We start from the raw sequence: 18656 nt of genomic DNA, 5'->3' as shown, positions 1-18656 counted from the left end.
ATTATGACAAGTAGCCCATAACATGTTATGGCACATAACTGATCAAGGGAGGTAATTATACACAAAACTGACATCTAAACTTGTCATCCCATACAATCAAGTCAGACATATGGATATATTTTAGTCAATCTTACATTTAAAACACGACTATCAGTAGGACAGCATGCTTGACAATTTTCAGTGCTTAGAGTATGGAAAATGTAGAATTTTCTAAGATTAAAAAAAAACCCATAATTCTGTCAAAATCCATGATGGGGTTGGTTATTGGCCTTGGAAAGTGACATCATATCATGCTCTCAAGTAAGTGGTTAAGTTTCAACCTATCCCTTTCACAAGTTTTGAAGATACCAACTTGCACAAAAAAGTCTTAGCCCAAGTATGAAGCCAATGCCGAACCCAAGGTGAGTATAATAGTTCCCCCTTCTCTTTGAAGAGTCAAGCTAAAAACTATACCAATTTGAATGTTTATTTACCAGTTTGTTTCTTTGCTTTATTGGGTTTTATGTCACACCAACACAATATAAGTCATATGGCGACTTCAAGCTTTACAGGTGGAGGAAGACCTCAGGTGCCCTTCTGTGCATTATTTCAGGCACAAACAATATTTACCCGCAATTTACAGTTTTTACAAATGGGAATGAAGCTCAAGTGTAACACAATTTAGTCTAATGTTCAGTCTGTTTTGCCTGCAGATATATACAGTGATATGGTTTGTTTTTGACAAATGTAACATGTACCATGAGCTATAAACCATAGAGAGAACTGATGACTATCAGAAAATAAGCTGGATAAATTTAAAATTAAATCTTGCTAACACTGGTGAAGTAAATAGAAATAGGACTAAGAGTTTAGCAATACAGTGACAGATGTTCTTTAAAAAAAAACATTATACCACAAAATCAACCACATATTAAAACAATACTGGAGTAACTCATTGAAGTTACATAAAATATATGCCATTGGCATACAGGTAATATAGATATTATGCTTAAAGCTTTCATGGGTCTAAAAAGTATTTACTTTCATTTCCTCATACTGTTAATAACAAATTTTACTGTCTATAGATACAAGTTTTGTCATATTTACTGTTCGTTATATGAATATAGAATATCTTCTTTCATTGCAACATAATGTAAAGTCAATGGACCATTGGTAATATCACAGTAGATAAAAGAAGTCACAGTACCCTGAGCTTATACATTTCAATGTGTACCCTGTCAGCATTTGTTATTTCTGATCAAAGTACATTTCTTGGTAGCCTATATATATTTTAATTAACTTGATAACATGAAGTAGACTTGTTTATATACTGTGAATATTTTTTATTACTTTTAATATACAATATTGTAATGAACTTGACTATCCAGATTATTAACTCTAACACTGCTGAAACAGAAAGAAATTAGCCTTTGCCACCAGTATAAAACCAGATGAGTCTCTTACATCTGTGCAATTTGACCACGCTTTTAACTGTCAGGTGACAAATTGAAAATTTTAATTTTGATATCCCAAAAATTAATAATGAACAGTTCCAAAAAAGGAAGATGGACAAGTTCATTCAAGAAATTGGTTAAAATTAGGTATATTAACATTATTTTTTGGTAGGTCTTCCACCATAGCTCATTAATAGAACAACTAGAAATGTGTCATCATGCCACGGATGCCCCCACATGCAGCCAAAATTTCAAATGTTATAATATTTAGTTTCAAATTTGTTTGCACAAATTATTTTTTTCATTCTATGTTCAAAGCCCTTAAAACTTTACAATGTTAACACAAACCATTTTTAAACAAATTGTTCAAGGCACTGAAATTATTCAGTCTTAACATTTTGAAAATAGCATATTGCATATTTGTAGCCAAAATAATGGCTATATACATTTCCACAAAAGTATGAGTGCTGAAACTGAAAGTTCAAAATTTTTCCAAAATTCAGGAAAGATGACTTTGTCCAAAATCATTGAACAACGACCAAATTCCAACTTAAACTGCTTATTCCTAAGATGTATCTATATTATTTTCAAAGTGAAAGGGACATAACTCTGCCAAAAATTCATCGAACCATGAGCAAATTCCAACTTGACCTGCGCATTCCTTTGACATATCCATATGTCAATTTTAAGTTAAATATGTAACACTGTTTGGTTGATAATGAACAGAAACTGTAAATTTCATATCATTTTCAAAGTGAAAGGGGCATTACTCTGCCAAAAATCATTGAACCATGACCAAATTCGAACTTGGCCTGCGCATTCCAAAAATATATCCATATGTCAAATTTGAGTTGAATGTGTAATACTGTTGGGGAGATAATAAACGGAAACTGAAAATTTCATATTATTTTTAAAGTGAAAGGGGCTAAACTCTGCCAAAAATCACTGAACCATGACCAAATTTGAACTTGACCTGTATTTTCTCATGACATATCCATATGTCAAGTTTGAGTTGAATGAGTTGTACCTTTGGGGAGATAATGAACGGAAACTGAAAATCTCATATTATTTTCAAAGTAAAAGGGGCATAACTCTGCCAAAAATCATCGAACCATGACCAATTTCGAACTTGACCTGTATTTTCTCATGACATATCTACATGTCAAATTTGAGTTCAATATGTGCAATGGTTATTAAGATAATGAACGGAAACTGATGATGACGGAAGGATGGAATGACGGAATTACAGAATGACGGAACAGGGTAACACTATATGCCCTTGCCATTATATGGCAGGGGTATAATAAAAAGTTGGATTTTAAATTTTCAATACAGTATAACATATTGAGATAAGTAAAATATCTATTTTGAAGTTAAGTTATTAAGTTTTAGTTTTTATATTAACATTCATAAATAAGAAAATATTCATTTCAACCTTTCTTTTTCTTTTCTGACAACATCAAAGCTTCTATTATTTAAGAACTCATTCATACTTTGATAAAAATAAAGCTTTTGTTATTTAAGAACTTTGGGATCAAGGACCAAAAAGCTTTTGCTACTTTAAATCTTCTGCTTGAATTATTACAAAACTATTATCAATACAACAACTTCCACACAATACAATATAGATCAGTTTTAAGAACTTCTGATTACATAATCATTAGGCATAAAGTTGTTTATGAGTTAACTTGCATTTTTATAATTACAAAGCTGTCTTTATGTTTAGGTCACAACTGCACAAACCTTATATTGTTATATGGCCATAAAGACTATATACTTTACTTTCATGTTTTAGAAAAGAAAACATGCATAATTTGTTCATTATAAATGATTATGGATGGCCCTTTTCCCCTTACATAATTGGTACTGACAGAGGTATGAAAAACCATGAAAATGTATGTTTCTTTCACAAATTTCTAAAGGTCAGTCAACATTAAAATTGTTGCAAAAAGTATTTTCATTCAAAAGCTTATCTCTTGATATTACTAACATAAGATTGAGAAAAAATATGATTATAAAGGCTTTCAACAGAAACTTCTAATATTCTTTCATTCATTATAAGTTTAACAGATTATATAAGTGACTCTTAAACTTGCAATTTGGACAATTTAAACCCCCCCCCCCCCCCTTAAAAACTGCAATGGTGTTAGTAGTATTAACAAGAATGCCAACAATAAGATCCGGATTATTATAGCTCATTAACAAGAGCCATCTTTGACCTCAATGCGAAAAGGTCACACAAAATTGTTTTCTTAATATAGAAAAATATCAGGAACAGTAGCTGTTTAATGTAACAAAGAATGTGCAGAAAACAAATGATGATGCCTTTAAAATGCAAAGAATTTTTTTCATGCTCAAAGAAGTACACCCTTTGCTTAAAATTTCCAATAAAGCTGAATGATGTGCAAGTCTGTCATGCAATTTTGGGTGTTTGAAAAACCACATCATAAATTGAGGAGGCAGAATGCATGTTTTTAAGAATGTTTGATATAACAAGGATTTGGCCATGTTTGATAAAGATATATTTATAATAACAGACAAGACCTGAAACAGACACATGCGTCTCAAGCAAGGCCAAGTAGAGAAACCATGACCTTTGACTTGCAACAAAGGCAGACACAAACTTCAGTGCAGTTTTATATAAAATCATACAATGATTATGGACATACAAGTACGACCTTGACTTTTATGCCAGGGACCAGATTATTTTGCACGACAAGTCACCATTATACATTTATGCTAAGTTAATTAAAAATCCATCCAGGAGAGATAAAATTGATGATCGGACCAAACATCAGTGCATTTTTATGAAAAAATTCATAACATAGTGGATCTTTGTGTGACCTTGACCTTTGATCTAGGGACTTGATTCTTTTGTGAGACACTGTCATGACATATTTATGCATGGTAATTTTTAAACTATCCAGCAATGACATAACTGTTGACAGGACATGTCGGAACATCAGTGAATTTTTGTGAAAAATTTTCTTTAAAGTCAAAAAATGAACTTAACCTTTAAGCAACAAACCTAGATCTTGTGTGTGACAAAAATGCTATTAGTCTTGGGGTCCTACTAATTTATACAAAACTAGAAATGTGTCCATAGGACACTGATGCCCCCACACGCCACTGTTCTGTCAATCTTATGACTCTAGGTCAAATATTTTTTGGACTACATGTGCCACAAGTTGAAAACTAAAAATCAACAAAGGGCCAAAATTCTGTTAAATTTGGTCGCAGCAAAAAATCCTTCCTTTACTACAATCTACACATTAAGGTTGTTAATCCCTGGAAGTTTAAGCAAAATCTGCCATCCGGTTTAAGAGGAGTTGCGTTCACAAAATTTCTATATAGTATATAATGAAAAAATCAACAAAGTGCCATAATTCTGTTAAATTTGGTCGCAGCAAAAATTCCTTCCTTTACTACCATCTACACATTAAGGTTGTTCATCCCTGGAAGTTTAAGCAAAATCTGCCATCCGGTTTAAGAGGAGTTGCATTCACAAAATTTCTACATAGTATATAGTGAAAAAATCAACAAAGGGCAATAATTCTGTAAAATTTGGTCGCAGCGAAAATTCCTTCCTTTACTGCCATCTACACATAAACGTTTCATCCTTGGAAGTTTAAGCAAAATCTGCCATCCGGTTTAAGAGGAGTTGCATTCACAAAATTTCTATATAGTATATAGTGAAAAAATCAACAAAAGGGCCATAATTTTGTAAAGTTTGGTCGCAGCGAAAATTCCTTCCTTTACTACCATCATCACCTTAAGGTTGTTCATCCCTGTAAGTTTAAGCAAAATCTGCTATGCGGTTTAAGAGGAGTTGCGTTCACAAAATTTCTACATAGTATATAGTGAAAAAATCAACAAAGGGCCATAATTCTGTTAAATTTGGTCGCAGCAAATATTCCTTCCTTTACTACCATCTACACATTAAGGTTGTTCATCCCTGTAAGTTTGAGCAAAATCTGCCATGCGGTTTAAGAGGAGTTGCGTTCACAAAATTTCTTCATAGTATCTAGTGAAAAAATCAACAAAGGGCCATAATTCTGTTAAATTTGGTCGCAGCGAAAATTCCTTCCTTTACTACCATCTACACATTAAGGTTGTTCATCCCTGTAAGTTTAAGCAAAATCTGCCATCTGGTTTAAGAGGAGTTGCGTTCACAAGATTTCGGGACATACGGACGGACTGACGGACGGACTGACACTCGGACGGACAAGTGCAACGCTATATGCTCCCACTCTGTGGGGGCATAAAAATTTCAGAATCTATCCATACATGACAAAGTTATGGACCTGACACAAAGTTTTGGATGAAAGGACAGAAAGATGGAACAGTCGCTGCAAAAAAATATGCCCTAGTACTGGGGGGCATAAAAATGCTTGCAAATTAGCACCCACCAAGCTGAAATATTTTCTCCTGAAGCAATGAGGTTATACTAGAAACAGTGTTCTCTCTATCCAATACCCAATTGTTATAGTATACTAATATTTTAAATTTTTAATAAAATATAAGCAAGTTTTAATACTTTAAAATTCATACTACTGTCTCACTGTTTATATTGGAAAGTGCAGGGAGAAGAACAGTATGAGTGCAAAATTTTGTACATGAGAGTGCTTTAGTAAATATGTAGCACAACAATTGGCAACATTATAAAATTTGGATCAATTGGGTCAGAAATAGAGAGAATGCTGTTTTTTTAAAAGTGATGCACAATATAGTACAAGATAGATATACGATATAAAGTCACTTGATCAACAAATGTTACCTACTTCAACAGGCTCTGGGTCGGGTTTAGCCATTCGCTCTTGGTATTCTTTCATTGCCTAAAGTATAAACAAAATGTTATGATTATGCAAGCAAAAACAGTGACTGTACCTTTATGGATTGTTCATCTGCAGAGGCGGAGTCTGAGAAAATCTGGGCCAGCTCTTCATCAATGGAGGGAAGGTCTTCAGCTTTAAGGCGGTCCTAAAATTGGATGGATGGCATGATTTCTTAAGACTGTCATTTTTTTTCTGATGGTGAACAATGAATACATTTTTGTTAATGACATGCCTTTGTTAGTCTTAATAATAAATAATTTACTTCTTAACTGTAACAAATATATTCTAAAGCACATTTAAAAACAGAATGCATATTCTTCCCCATTGGCTGAAGAAATACAAAAGTAACATATACGAAATTGGTATTTTCTAAAAAATTAAGAATTTATCACTAGTTTAAGACATCAAGATATTTAATTTGTTGCTTTTTTTTTATTAAATATCAAAAGTAATATTAACAATGTTAATGCCATATGGCAACTGTCCAGCATTTCTAGAGATGATCTCAGGTGCCCTCTATGCATTTTTTTCAGGTAGAACCATTAATCTTCAGTATGTCATCCGAACAACTTCCTCACAAATGAATTTCAGGCCCCGACAGAATTAGAACCAATGCTGAGAGGCAAGAGGAGCAACTGATTTAAAGCCAGGCACATTAATCATTTGAACTCGCCACCGCAATTTATTGATGCTCAGCTTTTATGTGTACAAAATTCCTCTAAAATTGAATGACTGAAACATGTAGGAATAATTGTGATAGAATATGACACGGAAAAAAACTGTCACCTGCAAAAAATAATAATATTGTTTAATCTTAGGTTAACAGATTTATTAATGATTTTAAGACATTTGAGGAATGGAAGATATCTAAATAAAAATATTCAGAAACGTAACCCATCTAAATCACAATAACACATCTTTTTTGGCTATAAAAAATCATACTTGTGCAAAGAAATAAACTGTATACAGAAATTCTCCATGAATCAAGTGAAGAAAAACCATATCCAGTACACAGTTTTAGAGATGAAAATAATATAAATACTAATCGAACACTCAATTAAACAATACAATTATACATATTATTTCATATAACAAATAAAAAATCCATGACAAAAATATAATATCACCTGATTATACATGGTATTGTTTTATATTTTTTGTTCAAGAAAAGACATAGTTCATATTTCAAACTAAAATACGACAAACCACATATTTACAAACTTAACATCAGTCTGTCAGTTAAGTTAAATATAGAAATTTTACAGAAAATTAATTTCCATCAAACACACTGTGCTTTTATATATATACTAGTTGCTGTTGGCAGATAAAAGCACAGTGAAATCTTATGTAAAGATTTCAAAGATCTTATCAGTCTTTCCGAAAGACCGTCGGACCGTCGGCCCTGACCGGTAAAAAATCAGAAGGTCCGATAAAAATATATGTTTTGACGGCCCGGTAAAAATTAAGGATTTATAAAAACCTTACAATACATTCAACATTTTGCAAAGGCCGATCATTTACCTACATTCAAAACAAATCAAAATGTTGTCATTACACAATATAAGCTCGTGCAATGCTTGTCAACTGTTATGCATTCTCATAATGCAAACTTTAATGTAACAACGTAAGATAAAAATATCCGACAACTAGTACAATTAAAAGTCAATAAGCGGCCGTGTAAATTACATAAGCGGCCCAGATGTGAAAGGTCAACCGCTATTAGTTTGTTTACACAGATGAAAGTGTCAGTGAATTAATTGGAACAATTTACGTCTTTAATCCACAGACTTAGAGAAATGTTAAATTACATGTGTGCTCAACTGGTGTTTAGCTATGAAAGATCGTCCAAGATGTTGACAAAAATTAAACTATACTGTGAAGGTACCAAAATCATTGAACAATTAATCTGTCAACTTCACTAAATTACCGATATATATAATTCTGTTTACATATGCCAGACTTTTGCTGAAATTTACCCTCTCATTTTGCTAGTATATAGTCTGTATGAAATTAAAGTTTAAATAGCAAAATCCATTGAATACATGTATAACAATATTTATGTTTACATTTTGATTGTGGTGAAAAAAGATAACTTCACTTCGTTGATAATACAATTTTCTTTTTGTACACAAATTTTTTGACTGCTGACACTCAAATGACTCAAAATGCTATACCAATCAGGTTTTTTTCGGTCCAGTAAAATCATGTTTGGTCCAGTAAAAATTTTTCAGTTTACAGGACCTACTGTCCAGTAAAACTCAGAAGTCTTTCGCATAGACTGTCTTATGTAAAGATTTTAAAGCCGGTTAGCAAATGATGATGATTTTCAATTTTATTTTTTTTCAACATTTTGTGACCAGATTGCACTGGACCTTTCTGGTATTTACAGTTTTATGCAAATTGATTGAATGGCTATTCAACAACAACTCTGGGATTTTATATGGTCACTAGCTGACCAGACCTGTTTACACAAAAGAACACGTGGTTTTATTTGTGATACTGATGTGAAGCATTGACCAAGAATTGAATAGATAAGGTGGGGCTAAACTTTTCACTCAATTATGTGAAAAACAAAAAAGTGATATGCAAAAAGTATATGTTTAAAACAATTAGAAGTTCTGCACTAGAGATAACCTTATACTGCTAATAATCTAAATATAAAAGCTGTTTTTACAATTGACTTTAGACAAATCTAAACAATGATTTGTTGAATGTTTGTGCATTTTACCAGCCAGACCAATACCTTACCTCTTCTGGCATTTCCTTTATAGCATCCTCTATTGCATCAATAGCTTCCTTAAAGCCTTTTGGCACACGTGATCGCAGCAAAAACTTTTCTTTGTTCCCGATGTAGGCATGCACTTGTTCATGTGGCAACCAGGCACTACAAAACCATCATTGATATTAATCACATGAACTTATTTTCAATTTGTTACAATGTATATAAATTTCCAGAGTTTAAAAGAAAATAATAAAAATATACATCAGCAAGAAAAAATTAAACTGTCATTATGAATAGGAATATCAAACAAATTAATTATTTTACTTGTTTTTTTGCAACAATACACACTCAATTTCTAATCAATTTGGAAATCTTAGACAATTAAACTTTGAAAAACAAAATTTACTGAAAATAAACATGCACTAATGTCAGCTTTCCAAATGATAGTAAACTTGGGTGACTATAAGAAATAAAAAAAATGTACAGATACAGTATAACCAGTTGTTTGAGCAATACTGCCATATGGCTATTTACTGTTACAGTAACCACTTTTTAATGTTTGGTAATTACAGATATCTTTAAGTAATTTAACATAAATATATCACACTTACTAGTTTTCAGAACCAAAGAAGTAAATGCAATGGTGGAGCTTATCTTTTTTAGGCTTTTTTATCTCTGGCTTTGCCTCTATAATCTAAAAGAATTAAGAAAAATATACATAATGTAGAGACAGCAATTGCAAAACTTGTTAGGACAATGCATTAGCTAGGTATGTGTGGAAATTATTTGTCAGAAATATATATAAAACTATTTACAGCATAAGGCTGATAAGCTGTTTATTATAATAAGAAAACATTCAAAAATTATAATAAGCAGCAGTACAAATTATAATTTTCAAATTCCTTTAAGTCTCACAACTATTATTTATTAAGTTCTAATAGATGGCATGAATATTAAATCTTTGATGTAGAACTATTCTTAGTCAACACGACTCAACAGGCTGGTGAAAACGCCCGATGGGGCTTACAATATAAAAACTCATATATCTAGAAAAACAATAGATATTTCTTTTTAAAAATTGTTTTTTTATTGAGCAAAATATATGACATTTATATAAACAGAAAGAAAAATATTTGGTTACTGTCACTTTTGTGAGAATTATTTCCCCTTTTTCATGTTCATGTAACATATAATTTTTTCCAAAATAAACAAAGTTTAAAAGAAATATCTTTATTGTTTTTCTAGATATAAAGAGTTTTATGTCGTAAGCCTGATTGGGCATTTTCATCAGCCTGGTCAAGTTAGTGTTACTTAAACACTTAAACTGATATTCTACTTCTACATGATACTCAGCTTTAAAATCGTTTACGATCACTCCAATCAGGTAAACTGCTCTGATAAAAATAGTACAAAAAAGTATCATTTATGTTCATAAATGAATACATGAAATGGAATAGCCTCCGCTTATTAAAGATTTCTTTATTAATGTTTACATTACACAACTTTTTTTGTTTTCCTTCATAAACTGATTAACAAGGCTTAAACAGTTTAAGATAATTTTGGTTTGCAACCACAAATTTTATGCTACTGAAATTTCTATGCTGATGCCGTTGAGTTCTATCTTAAATAGAACCCTAATTATGGTGCTACATATACAAATGCTCATGTAATTGTTATTTAAAGATCATAATGTCATTGTGTTGAAAATTCAAAGATTCCATGGCTAGACAGGGTTAACTCCCTTGAACGTCCCATTCAAAATGAACACAAATTCTTACCTTTCCCGGCCATGCAGGAAAGCTCTTCATCTTAGCCCTGAAATTAAAGGAAAACAAATGATTAACTTAATTTTTTTCACATTAAATGTGGCAAACATGTTTTAACTTCAAGGGGAAATAAAGTAAACATACCACACAAGATCGCCGATTTGCAACTTAGACGCCATCTTTGTTTGGCTAGCTAAGGATTGTGGGTCAAGTCACAGGCGCGTGTTTTGAATTTGTTTGTTTGCTCTACCGTACTGTATGCAAATCGGAGACTTGGATAAATACCGTAACGGGAAAAGATACTTTATACCGGGAGATACTTTGTACCGGGAATGTGAAGATATTACAAATAATGCTTTTATGGGAAATTACTATTGTGAGCAAGTGTTTTGATATATATTTCATAGCAAAATATGTCATATTTCGATGAAAGTTTCTAGTTTTCATAAGCATAGCCGCACAAATACTTTTTTTACATATTTAAACCAGTACCTACATATAGTTTTGTTAACCATTTGAACCCAAAACATGACAATTAATTTTGAATCTGTGTGGAAATGTATGTCAACTTTTTACCCTTTTACTGTGTATTAAATATTGAATAGAACTTTATTTTATTAGCAGTTTTGTTAAATATATTTTTGAGGGAAAAGAGTCAACTCGGCCCTATACCAACTCGGCACGGGTCAACCCGGCCCACTTTACAAAAATATATATGACGTTTTAAATTTGCTTTGCATGTTGTTAATGTAAATGAATATTAAGAAATATCTTATTATTATATAATTATACATTGTACTTCTTCTGAAATAAAGTATATCTAGAAAAAATGTTATTTATCTGTCTTGCAGATTCAATAATATTAATATAGATCTAGAATCAAATAAAATGTGTTTCCTTAGATGCATTTTGTTTGTAAAGTAATATTTAAAAAAATGAAACAAAAACGTGTTTACTTAATATCATAAGCTTCTAATTAAATCTTCCGTATAAGCGCATTGATTGCTGCCGAAATTCATTTGCACGTGTCATACGTTTTTTTCTTCTAACAAATAGAAAGATTTTGTCTGTGCATTATATAGTTACAGAACAGAAATTAAGTATGTAGAAATACAGTGGGATTCGCAATCGGTTATCTTTACTCTCAATTAGAACTACTGATCAGAAAATCTTGTCTGCTGCTAGTTCGAAACTGTCAACCCGTGTATTATAAATAATTACAAAAACTACAATAAATAGTGTTAACACAAACCTAAATATTAATAATTGAAAAGTGGGCCGAGTTGACCCAAGCCGAGTTGGAAATGGGGTTTTTTAATCATGAACCAATAAATAAAAACATGCGAACAGCATGGATCCTGATCAAACTGCGCGGATGCGTAGGCTGGTCTGGATCCATGCTGGTCGCAAACCTATTATGTTGGTTTTGTCATGACGCGGCTCATTTCAGCCAAACCTGAGTAGAGCCATCGACGTTCAGGATGTTAGCTTCCTCACATGAAAGAATCTAAAGTCGCTCGCACGATTCGAACCAACAGCAGTGAGGGGCATGTGGTGTGAAGTCAACAACCTGAACCATTCGGACACGGACGAAAAAAAAATGAATATCTAGACAAAAAATAATTCTAGTTAATTAAACGCTCGTGCATGTCCCGTAAGAAAATATGGCACATTTGTTTCAAATAGTAAAATATTTCTAAATGCTAGGAAATAACCGTTTCGTGAGAGCGATGTAATTGTTTTGATTTGAAGAGGAAAATAAAGTTGTTGCTGCATGTAAGACAAACTGTTTACATATAAATATAACAGTTAAAGCTGCCTGAATGTCAATTTGTATATATATTGTTGATTTATATGAATGATATAGCTGAAAAACTTACAAATGTTACATGGTTATTTGCAGACGATAACTCATTAGCATTAAGTCTATATAAACTCTGATCTTGTAATTATATCTACCTGGACAAATCAGTGGTTAATAGAATCTAACGCTGCTAAAACTGAAGTTATGTATTTTTCACTTTCAAAAAAAAAATCAAAAAAAAAAAAAAAAATTCGCGACACCCCGAATATTTACTTCAAAATAAACATCTTTACTTCTTTCATTCTCATAAGCATCTAGGTGTTACATTAAGTGATGATGGTATATGGTATCAACATATTTCAAATATAACTAAGTCTGCCTCTAAAATTCTTGGATCAATGAGAGTGGGTACATAGAAAAAACAACAACAAATTAAAAAGAAAAGCGCTTCATCAAATTTATAAAGTCTATCGCGAACCTTTTTCATGAAATTGGTTGGACATCACTTGCTTAATTCTTAAAAACTTAATTCTAGTTTTTAAACATAACCAAGGCCAGATTCCCTTTTATGAGAGTGATATTTTTCCAGAAATAGTTCGTAATACTAGTACATGTACATATAATTTGATATCCGACATCTAGAAATTTATTCAAAATCAGTAATTCTATTAAATTATGAAACAGTTTAGATCTTGAAACTCGAACTACCCGTACACTTTAACGTCTTTCAAAACCAAAATTAAAAAGCTTTTTACGCCGCCTCAAGTTCCAATATATTTTCTTACTGGCAAATACACCACGCGCGAATAATGCGTAAGTGGCGATTTGCACTTCAATCACTTACGTGACAATTCGAATTATGAATGCGTTTTTCTTTTATTCTGAAGACGCAGACCACCACCCTCTTAGTGCCCATAAATTGCTTTTCGGTATCAATCACCATAGTGATGAAGAAAATAATAGGTTATTCCTTCATGTTCAAAATTGTATCTTCAAGAAGATTTGAAAATGACTAACAGCTCGAATTTTTAAACAACGTTTTTAAATTGTTGTTCATAAGTATTATATCGATGCTGAGGGAAACTTCTACATGGTGCTTTTCATTCTTTCCCTTTTCTTATAATTAAATTCTATTATTCACATGACATCATATTGTTAGCTAATATGAACCATTCATTCGATTCCAAATACAACATAATTTATGCACATATTTTTACTATTATTGAGACAATGTGGGAAGGGCCAAATCTCGAATGTTGTTAAAACTTGTTTGTCCGACCCTAGCTTTTCCTTTTTATAAACAATTACAGCATCCATGTAAATTTATTCGTTATTGTTTTGTCTTATGTTTGCATGTGACATTGTATCTGTTTTTTGATAGAAAAAAAATCCCAACAACAAACCCCAAAATATGATCAAAGGCACATTATGCCCCAGAAATCCATATTTTGCAAATTCTTTAGAAATGTCAAACAAGTGTTTAATAATGTATTAACTTGTATGTTAACAACTGAAGAAAGTAGCACTGAACATGCAGTGATGTGTCATAAAGGAGGTAAAATGTAAACAAAGGAGTATTTTGACTTCCATACAAAAAACTTATTGACTATAATTATACCAATTGCCAACAGAAGCAAAATTTATTCATCTATATGACAAATGATTGAGTTTTTGGAAACTGTAACAAAAAACAAACAAAAAATTGAGAAATTAAAATGAAAGCATTTCTGAGGCATAGTGGGCCTTTAAACTAAAATGGATCCTATCTTATCATTTAGCCTCGCGTTCAAAATATTTGTGTTCCGTCTGATCTCGTTTTCATTTTCAGGGTCAAAAATGCAACTCTAAATGTTCTTTAAGTACCAAAAAATCTGTCAAAATCTAAAAAAAACATGGTGTTTTAAAATAAAAAGGACATTATACGTTATTGAGTACAATACTGATTGTTTTCTATTTTCGACTGGTACACAGCTGAAAACCCAATATTTGACTCGGCTAGCGTCTCGTACAATATAGGTTTAAAAGTTGTGTGAAATAGAAGGGGGCTTGTAACTTGTTTCTTAAAAGTTATATAATATAAAGCCCTTGGGCTGTTGATAGTTTTCACAGATTAAGAATGCTGTTTTTGATTCAGTTTATCATAAAATCTAAGTTAAAAGGCTGACAAAAATTATTGACCAAAGGGCGGTAAATGCTTAATACAAGTTTTATGAGTTTTGCAAGGACAAGTAATGCTACTGCTCTGGCAATTAAGTTTTTATACAAATACTTTTCTTAAGTCTGAAAGCGATGATAATTTTTTGATAAACGAATTTAATAATCAACTATTGTTGGGCGGGCCAATAGGATGTATTAATACCAAGCTTTGTTAGCTCGATTCATTAGACCACTAACTGTCACTCCTGAGGTCCCGGGTTCGATCCTTGGTAACACCATTGGGATTTTTCAGAGACACTTTCAGTGTTTCCCATCTACCTAGATGTGTACTGGTATGAAATCCTGTTTACCCTCGCATGTATCAGTGCTATACACTAGGCATGTAAAAGAACTAAAGGGGTCTATATTCTATAAGAGCTAAGGACTGGTTCCCGGATTCCCTGGTATCTCATAGCTGTCTCAGGAGTCATGTTTACGTCCCCGCGAGGGGGAAGATAAATTAATCAAGTGGCCCCTGGGGCGGGCCAATATTGAACCAAGACACATGATTCATATCACTTTTGTAAAAGTAAATAAGGAAATGCTAAGTTTTATTTTTTTCTACCGGTTCAAAAGATATAGAGCGGACACGAAATTTTGAAATTGATACAAAATAACCAAGTGACGTTGTCTCATTATGGTAAACATCTCTGCCGAGTAGTTGGTACAAAACATAGACCGGGCACAAAAACTGCTACAGAGGGACGGACAACCAGGTGCATAAATATTGTCCAACAATATTGACCTGGCACTTCATTAACTTTCGTAAAGGTCATTTGAATAAACATTGACCAGTATCTATCGAATATATAAATATATTTGCTAACTTCACTCGTCATTGAGGTGTGGTTTATTGGTATAGATGTCAGACTACCGATCTGAACGTCTGAGGTTCGAATCCTTACCAACATCACGTTATGATTTTTTTTTATTTACTTGCAATAATCAATTTGAAGCTGGTTTTAGAATACCTTTTAAAGGCTGTTTTTATACACAGCTATATTTTGTTATTTCATTACAGAATCATTCAACATAATTCTTTGTGACATGCAATCTTATAATTATGCTTTAGCTCACACACACTATAAAGGCAGTTACATGTATTAAAAATACTACACAGATAGTACACAGAACAAAACGGTTTGCAATAGTTTTTCGAGAATATGAGTTTAAAAATTAAAATAAAAAAGAAATCGCTGAAATAGGATTCGAACCTACCAGTTTACGTCTACATTCTTCTAGTAAAACCCCTTTACCAACTGCGCTAAGAGCGATCTTCAATTTTCAACATTGTAACAATTGGATCGATTTAAAAGTAGATCGTAGCGGTTACGGAATATACCGATTGCTAGGTCATATGCAAGAGTGCCAGGTCAATGTTGTTGGACAATACGAGTTTTTTTTTTCGGGCGTATAACAATGCTTTTGAGAAACAAAACATAAAAGCATTTCTAGGGCATTAATGGATCTAAACCTTTTTATATAGTCACTTGTTTGACTTTCCTTCCTTGATTTCGGTTAACCGTTATAAGAAAGACATCTCGGGGCAAGTATATCACAAATGTTTATATCTGACCAGAATAAATTTAAGCATAATTGGACCCTCAAACATCCGCTCTTGGAAATAATACGCAGAACTTGCGGTCTTCTTCCACCAATTTAGCCGGAAAGATGTCACACGACTTTTAAAGATCCTGTAACACATTTTTATATAATAAATATGATGCTCAAATTAAGATTTATCAATTTTGTAAGTTCCAAAAAGCATTATTTATAAAGATATTACAGAATTTAACATTTCATGTAAATAACGGGAGGTAATAAATTTTTTTTTATTTTCTTTAAAGACTAGGTCAAATTTTTCAATAAGAAATGAATGCATATATTTTAATGCTTACATAATAATATGTACTAATATTTGCAGTACATATTTTTCGATGCTTGAATATTGTTTTATAAGCATAATTACATACATATATATAATTTCATTTAAGTGTGGTTAACAACCTCAATTACAACATACAGGACCTTTAAATCAGCTTAAACAAGATATGTTTGTAAAATTGGCAGCCAATTAGTCTTGTGGTCAGGTTATTGTGGCTGACTTTTGACCTAGTGACCAAAAATCAATAGGGGTTATCTACTCCTAATGACTAGTTTGGATTTTTACGGCACGTCAACACATAACTGGCCATATCGTGCCGAATGCTATAGTTATGTTAAACTTTGTAAATGACAATAAAAATGAGCCAATTAGATCTTAGAATACAAGTTTAACTCTTCCAAATAATCAATGAATTTTTATGAAGATTAAAATCTTTCGTTGTATTTACACAATAACAATAAGGGCAATTTGACATTTACTACCTAAAAATAGGGTTATCCCCATAGCAAATGACAGATCCAAACCTACCAGTATAATATTGTGAAATTTGATAAAATTTTTACTCCTAAAATTGTAATTACATCTTAACGCCGTGACCCCTTGACCCAAAAATCAATTAGAGGTTATTTTCCAAAAGCCGAATATCTGGAAGTTTGAAGGTATAAGGCCCATGAGATGTTGAGATATTGATCAGAAACTGTTTTACCTATAATGTCAATGTGATCTTGACCCCTGACCCCAAAAATCTATTGAGGTCATCTTTTTACCAAAAGCAATCCACCTACAAAGTTTGAGGTCCAACAACGCATGGCTTGTCAAGTTTTTGATCAGAAACTGTTTTTTACCTACGAGTCAATGTGACCTTGACCTTTGACCCCAAAATCGGTAGGGGTCATCTACTGGCTGAGTTCAATGCACCTACAAAGTCTGAGGGCCAACAGCCCATGGGTTGTCAAATTATTGATCGAGAACTTTTTTAACTTACAAAGTCAATGTGACCTCAACATTTGGCCCCTTGACCCAAAAATCAACAGGGGTCATCTACTGGTCATGAAAAACCATCATACCGAGTTTGAAGTTCCTAGGCCTAAGCGTTCTTTAGTTATTGATTGGAAACCGTTTTTACCTACAAGGTCAATGTGACCTTGACCCCTTGAATCCAAAATCAATATGGGTCATCTGCTGGTCATGAAAAAACATCATCATTGAAGTTCCTAGGCCTAAGCGTTCTTTATCGGTACAAGGTCATTGTGACCTTGACCCCAAAATCAATAAGGGTCATCTACTGTTCTAGAACAATCATACCAAGTTTGAAATTCCAATTAAGGCCTAAGCGTTCTTAATTATTGATCGGAAACCATTTGATCTACGGACCGATGGACAGACAGACAAAGGCAAAGCAATACTAGTATACCCCACTTCTTTGAAGTGGAGCATAATTAATCGTGGCATTTGATAAATTTTGTAATTTCATTCACCGGTCATCAGATATATTGTACTAATGGAAACGTCATAAAATAACAATTTATTTTTAATTCATTTTTTATTCACATCTATAAAAAGAAACATAACAGAAAAAGAGAAGACTATAATACTGGTGTATATAAAGTGTATGATTATGGCTCTGATAAAGTAAAATAAAGATTTATTCAGGATCTTATGTGCATTAATTTATATAAATACCTTTCTCATATACTTTAAGACTTTTGTTACATTCACACAAGTGATTATATATTTAACATTCAAAACATACAAATGTATATATATTTTAGAAATAAGAATGATCAAGAATATACACAAAGGATAACATTATAAATTTATATAAAATAGAAATTCATATCACACAATATTCAATCACAGAATAATAGCTTTGATGAATATAAAAGATAAGGCTTAATAGATGACACATTGTTACTTTTGAAATAAGAAAATTTACATACTTATACTAATTAACATGTTTTTGGTTCAGCTGGATAAATAGGACATTCCCAGTTTTCAAATATTTCAATACTGTC

The 18656-nt window shown here is 32.2% G+C and overlaps 1 protein-coding gene across 2 annotated transcripts in view; it reads right to left on the bottom strand.

The window, feature by feature from the left end:
* Positions 1–11010, bottom strand: part of LOC132717987 (uncharacterized) — a 60409-nt gene extending 49399 nt beyond the window's left edge. The window contains exons 1-5 of one of the 2 annotated variants that reach the window (XM_060701597.1): positions 10901–11010; positions 10769–10805; positions 9602–9684; positions 9017–9152; positions 6321–6413 (exon numbers count right to left, since the gene is read on the bottom strand). In XM_060701597.1, the coding sequence (XP_060557580.1) occupies positions 6321–6413; positions 9017–9152; positions 9602–9684; positions 10769–10805; positions 10901–10935 (384 nt within the window). In that variant the 5' untranslated portion in view covers positions 10936–11010. Of the gene's footprint in view, positions 1–6214; positions 6269–6320; positions 6414–9016; positions 9153–9601; positions 9685–10768; positions 10806–10900 lie in introns of both variants that reach the window. The other variant, XM_060701598.1, reaches the window with a different exon arrangement.
* Positions 11011–18656: the final 7646 nt, after the last annotated feature.

Source organism: Ruditapes philippinarum, unplaced genomic scaffold (assembly GCF_026571515.1).
Source record: "Ruditapes philippinarum isolate M1 unplaced genomic scaffold, ASM2657151v2 ctg1723_1_1_1_1, whole genome shotgun sequence".
NCBI classification, from domain to species: Eukaryota; Metazoa; Mollusca; class Bivalvia; order Venerida; family Veneridae; genus Ruditapes; species Ruditapes philippinarum.
Note: the sequence above shows the minus strand (reverse complement) of the source record. Positions and strands in the feature narration are given on the sequence as shown.